The sequence below is a fragment of the Cryptomeria japonica genome, chromosome 7, assembly GCF_030272615.1.
Source record: "Cryptomeria japonica chromosome 7, Sugi_1.0, whole genome shotgun sequence".
Lineage (NCBI taxonomy): Eukaryota > Viridiplantae > Streptophyta > Pinopsida > Cupressales > Cupressaceae > Cryptomeria > Cryptomeria japonica.
In genome coordinates this window covers 214,864,736-214,870,536 of record NC_081411.1, presented here as the reverse complement: position 1 = coordinate 214,870,536, position 5,801 = coordinate 214,864,736, and the positions used below count along the sequence as shown (strand labels likewise).

The following is a 5,801-nucleotide window of genomic DNA, read 5'->3' as shown; positions in this document are numbered from 1 at the left end:
GAGAAATTGTTTATTTCCAAGATTCGTTTCCAGTGTTCACAGGAGGATTTGTTCATCTGATATTCATAGTGAGAGGAAATATTCACAGAGATTACAAATAATCAAAGAGATTTAAATAATTACAGAGAGAAATTTAGAATAATCGCAGTGAAATCTATCTTTTCTTTCAACTAATTTTCATAGAGAATTTATACAACCAGATAATGAAATCGAATGAGAATATCACAGAGGAAATAATCACAGCGAAATCTCTTTAGAGGATGAGGTTCAGATTTCCATTCGAAAACCAGAGAGGTGAATTTGGAGAAAGGAGATAAGATGGATCTAATCTAGTTCTTCAACAAGAATCGATCTAATTCTTATCAAGAAATTTAAACAAATTGATCTAATTCCTATCAAGAATTTGAAACATATTGATCTAATTTCATAAACAAATTGATCTAATTTCTTAAACAAATTGATCTAATTTCTTAAACAAATTGATCTAATTTCTATTGCACAGCAAGAGTAAGATGCATGATTCAAAAATAAAATAAACTAAATAAGAACCTGGACACTTGAAATTGATGTAGAATCCCCTACGAATCCTCCAATTAGCCTCCCTTGATCTTCCAATTTGAAAGAAATCCTCCAAAACAATCTTAGCTCTTTTTTTCTTCCAAAAGAATGAAATATGACTACCAATTTCTTTATGGAATATCCAACTCCCATTTTTGAAAACTTGCATATCATTTATAAAAAAAATCTCTCTATTCTACTACCTAAATTTTTAATTAAAAAAAAAAGAGATTCTTTCCCAATTTTGGACTTCATGCAAAATTGATTAGACTTAGTGGGAGGAGTTACATGCAAGGTGGTGGAGAATCCTCTAGAAGTTTCTTATTCTTCCTACAACATGTGCCATAATTGGGTGAGGAAAATTAAATAATAATTAAGAAAAAAAATGTATATTTTCCATGTGTGTGTGTGAGTATTATTATTTTTAGCCTTTTATGATATTCATTCAATCATTTAAATAGTTTATCCAAAAATATAATAGAGTTTGTATTTTAAAACCAAAAGTGATAAAGGAAGGTTGTGACATAATGCAATAAAACTGCAAAATCTCAATATTATGACAGATCAATTTTAATCATTTTTAATATGACTCTCTATCTAAAATTTATCTAAATATTATATTTAAATTCATTAAATCAAATTATATTTAATTACTTCACTATTAACTTATTTATATAAACTAACTTTTTAATTACCTATAATTTTTTTTATTTAATTCACCGAAGTAAGATGAGCATTTACCTATCTCATGAATGGATTAGTTAAAAGGAAACACTCAGGAGATTACCACAACTCAACTTCGATCACGAGATTAACAAGACCTTTTCCTTGGATCTTATCCAAGCTTAATGTGGACTTCGTTGAATATTCCTCTTTCAACTCAGAAAACATTGACTCTTCAATTTTATTTTATTTTAGAAATTGTGGAGCACACGGCAACTTGTTGAAGAGAAATCAATGCGACTTATTCCGTGTGGAATTATTGTGTTCTTTCTTATGGGAAGCTCTGCGAAGATGCAAATGTCTCTGTCCTATACGTCTTTCTGTGTTGCTGCGAAGATGCTGGTTTTACGAAGAACAGGCGGCTAAAAATGCGAGATCAGGCTTTTGCAGAGGTAGTAATTCCTGCAACTCAAAATTCACAGGATCGTTCAAAATGGTAAGCGCTACTTATGTGCCCAGATCTATAAAATGTTATATGCTTGATCATAATATGGTGTGCTATATCTTTGATTTCTTTATATCTTTTTCGTCTAAGATCTCAGCCTGATTGAGCGAACCCGTTAATAGCAACAAAATGAATAACTCCTTAACGAGTACAGCCGCCAATAACCAAAATGAGACTGCTGTTACTCGCAAATCTTCTTCTACGACTGGCCTCTCTGGCTTGTCCCTCAATCTCCTCATACGTTACATCGATAATGTTTTGTCTGCTCTCAATAACCAGGTACAGGACATTTGCATCAATTCTCTGCTTTTAATTTCTGCTGTTTTTTGTGATGGATTTAAAATTTATACGGATGCTTACAGGGATTGGGCTGCAAAATAATTGACAGTGGAATGGAGTTAAGGGATTTAGTGCAGCCTGTTGCCTCAGATTTTTCTAAATTGTTTGATGGCATTTCAGAGGGTGCAAAAATGTTCACGGATCAGGTATTTAGGATCTTGAATATTTTATTTATTTAGAATCTGGAACAGTGTACAGTATTTTCTTTACAATGTTTTTAAATGGCATTATTTTTTTGGCTGTTTGATGTAGAAATTCTTGAAATCCCAGCTTTCGACCGAGGCACATTCAGTGGCGGTAGATGTATTGAAAGGATTGGGGAATGCACATTGGGTTGCAGTGGGGCTTTTGGCGATAGCTAATGTTTTAGAAAGATTCGACAACATCTCTGCAAATGACAGAGAATGCATAGACCTTCTTATTGCTATGCTTAAGTTGGGTAAATACTTGAAACAGATGAAAGATATTAATGCTGATTTGCACAAGGAGAGTTTAGAAGATATGAGGGAAGCTGTTAAATTGATAATTTCTGGTGCGATTTTGTGTTGTTCCTTTATCACATCGAATAAATTGTCCAAGTAAGTACTTCTTTTCCATACATTCTTTGATAAACGTTTCTGCTCAGAAGTTACAGAGCATAGCTCTGATGCGTTGACTAGGTTAATTGTAGTTTCCTTATACACTAAACAACAAGAAGAATAAATAGTTTTTTTAATGACACTTGTCGGGTAACGGCAAAGGTTCATTTTGACGAAGAAGATCCGCGATGAACTTGTGTATGTTCGGGGGAAAGTTGATTCTATGAAAGCCGATCTGATTCTTCAAATGCAAGTTCTGACCGTGAAGACATTTACCTTCTATCATGAGCAGAATAATGATACAGGTTTTGATCTTCTTGGACATTTCCATCTTCTGACAGTTATAAAAAGCATCTAATTAATTGAATGTTGATCATCAATATGATTGAGTTCTTTATTTGGCATAACTAGGAGGGCAAGAGGAGAATAATGGTCTTGGAGGAACAGAACAAAACCCCTCCCAACAATCTAAAGATGCAGAGAGTAAGATACTAATTCGATGATCACACCTTTGTCGATTCAATTGAATTTTATCACTCACGAGTTTTGAATTTATCTATTCAGGTGATAATGAGGAGTGCTGTGAAACAGAGCTCGAAGGATCAGGGTCAGACACTGTTTCTTCTCAGGCACAAGATAATTATAATGGGGTAAATGAGCCCGAACAATTGGAAATGCCACCACGTCGCTCTCTCGGGGTGGGTAAATTTCTTAGAAAAAAAATTCCGAATATATTTAAAAGGCAGTCACAAAAGCCAGAATTGTTCGTGGAGGAGATCCAGGAGATCCAGAACTACAAATCTCTAATTAATTTCAAACGCGAAGAATTGGACAAGGCAACTGCCAATTATAGTCTTCAAATAGGGAGCGGAGCTTTCGGGACTGTTTACCGCGTAAGTTTCTTTTGAAATCGAACTGTCGATTGTAGTCTTGAAACAACTCTAATTAGTAAGTAATTTGTAAATATATGTTCTTCTTATCTTATTAAAGGGAATTCTGTCGGATGGAAGAGAAGTAGCAGTAAAGATCTTGAAAATAGAAGCTCGTCAAGGAGAAAAAGAGTGGATGAACAACCTGAAGACTCTAACAAAGCTACGCCATCGAAATATCGTGGAGGTCGTAGGATGTTGCCATGAAGACATGATGTTAGTCTATGATTATTTCCCACGGAACCTGTCAAGCGCCATTTTTGGTGAGTAGCCACTACAGTTATTTTACTTTGTCTGTTTTTATGTTGTTGGGGAGTTTATGTCATATATCTTTAATGGGTCTAATGATTATATGCAGAAGAAACTGAGATAATTCTTAACTGGTCGATAAGACTGAGGATTATATTGGACGTAATAAGGGGACTCGCATATCTTCACGAAGGTACACACTTCTGTATTGTACACAGAGACATTAAACCCAATAACGTTGTTCTGGATGAAAATTTCAATGCCAAGATTTGTGATTTTGGCCTTGCTAGAATACTGGAACCAGACTGCGCCCAATATGCCAACATTGCTGAAACACTGTAAAGGCGTCTTATCCTTTTAACTCTTCATAAGAATGAAAATGATTACTTTCTACAGTGGAAAATTTTGGGGGAAGAGTAAAGTTTTTCATTTTGGCAGCTGACTAATGCATTTCCTTCCCTTGTTTGGCCCTACAGCGGTTACCTAGATCCTGGGCATGATGTTGCAGGTCTGAGTGCGAAATCTGACATTTACAGCTTTGGATTGATGCTGCTAAATGTCGTTTCTGGCAAAAGAGTTATCGAACTCACAAATGAGCTGTTACTCTCCGAGCATGTAAAGTTTATACTTGCATATATGTTCACTATAACCGTAAATTGTGGGAGTTTTAGCAAACTAATGTAATGATTTAATTAATGATTTGGTGTGTGAATGCAGGCGTGGAGGTTATGTGAAGAGGATTGGCTTCATGAGCTAATAGACCCTCGATTACTCAACACTGATTGTTTAATTTATTCAAGCAGCATATCACGAACAATTATAACTGCTCTCTGGTGCATTCATAAGGAACCCAAAAGACGCCCATCAGCGTCGCGAGTGTTGGCCATGCTTTTATCAGAAGAAGAGATGCGAATTCCGCTCCAAGGAGTTGAATCCTATTTAGATTTCGGCTGGAATCAAGCACCTGTGCTGAGTGGCGAGTGTTTAGAATCGAGTCACGCAACTGTGCTTAGTGGTGAGTCTTTGAATTCGAGTTACGTGAGAAGTGAGAGTTTCCACACAGATATGTTGAGTGGGGAGAGTTGTGAATATTGAAAAGTCAGACACGGATCCCCTACATCTTTAAATTTCACTCTTTCCGATTATGGAATTTTCACAAATTTGTTTCTCTGTAATCCAGCCCTTGACGTAATAGAGACAGACCTTTCCTATTAAGATGTACTTTCTGATAATATTTTTTAAATTTAAAATAAGATGATTATTTACGGGTACTCGACTACTTTGGAGACTCGTATCAGTATTGGTATGATTAATTTTCAAAAATAGGAGATTGGGTATTTAGAGACATCAATTTTTTATGTAAATAATTTAATAATTTCCAAAAAGTATCTTGACAGAGAAATTTGAAAACAAGAATGGTGGTAAAGTTTAACATAAACTCTAAAATTGAAATTAAAATTGTTTATACTGCTGATAGCCAGTCTAAATTGTTTAGTGAAAGTAAGGTAATATAGGTGTTGAACACACTCAATATTGTCAGCTAAATTGTAAAGGCAATTTCTCTTTAGACTATTACAATAACAAGAAATTAGTACTCTAAAAAAGTCTACATTGTCAGTAGATCTGACCACTATAACTTTGAATAGGTTTTCGTCTTCGTGCAAAATAGTTTTCCTATTTGTCGTTTCTCTACGACTTTGTATGATGCAAGCTTATCTTATTTAGTTGCCTTACTCTTTTTTTTTGTCTTTTTACTGCATTTTGCCCTAAGTTTTCTAACAAGAGATGTCAATTTTTTGTTGCTAGACTTTGAAGATGGCAGCCAAAAGCACCCTATGTGTCAAGAAGTTTATGGAGACGCATCTTTAGAGGTAGGAGAGGGGTCTCCTGATAACTATGCTTAAAATATTACACATTAATTTGTAATCTTCTATTAAAAATAAGATATCTTAAATTAGAAAAATGATGTCAAACACTAAG

At 34.6% G+C, this 5,801-nt stretch overlaps 1 protein-coding gene across 5 annotated transcripts; it reads left to right on the top strand.

Moving 5' to 3' along the window:
* Positions 1–1,494: 1,494 nt before the first annotated feature.
* LOC131857152 (receptor-like cytosolic serine/threonine-protein kinase RBK1) lies at positions 1,495–5,092 on the top strand. 5 transcript variants are annotated; one of them, XM_059209309.1, is made up of 11 exons: positions 1,496–1,717; positions 1,817–2,005; positions 2,089–2,211; positions 2,318–2,643; positions 2,806–2,948; positions 3,055–3,126; positions 3,208–3,536; positions 3,634–3,835; positions 3,931–4,014; positions 4,112–4,159; positions 4,298–4,431. In XM_059209309.1, exons 2-11 carry the CDS (start codon positions 1,856–1,858, stop codon positions 4,306–4,308), a joined length of 1,488 nt encoding a protein of 495 aa, XP_059065292.1. In that variant the 5' UTR covers positions 1,496–1,717; positions 1,817–1,855; the 3' UTR covers positions 4,309–4,431. The 5 variants fall into 5 exon arrangements, with proteins under 5 accessions (XP_059065291.1, XP_059065292.1, XP_059065290.1 ...); XM_059209307.1 differs by adding an exon at positions 4,539–5,092 and having other exon boundaries at positions 1,500–1,717; positions 3,934–4,159; positions 4,298–4,436; XM_059209305.1 differs by adding an exon at positions 4,539–5,092 and having other exon boundaries at positions 1,501–1,717; positions 3,931–4,159; positions 4,298–4,436.
* The last annotated feature ends 709 nt before the right edge of the window (positions 5,093–5,801 follow it).

Excerpts from the sequence above, each read along its gene's own strand:
- LOC131857152 (XM_059209305.1), top strand. The coding sequence starts at position 1,856 with ATGAATAACTCCTTAACGAGTACAGCCGCCAATAACCAAAATGAGACT. Across the intron at positions 2,006-2,088 it reads TGTCTGCTCTCAATAACCAG|GGATTGGGCTGCAAAATAAT; the intron begins GTACAGGACATT and ends GGATGCTTACAG. Across the intron at positions 2,949-3,054 it reads TGAGCAGAATAATGATACAG|GAGGGCAAGAGGAGAATAAT; the intron begins GTTTTGATCTTC and ends TGGCATAACTAG.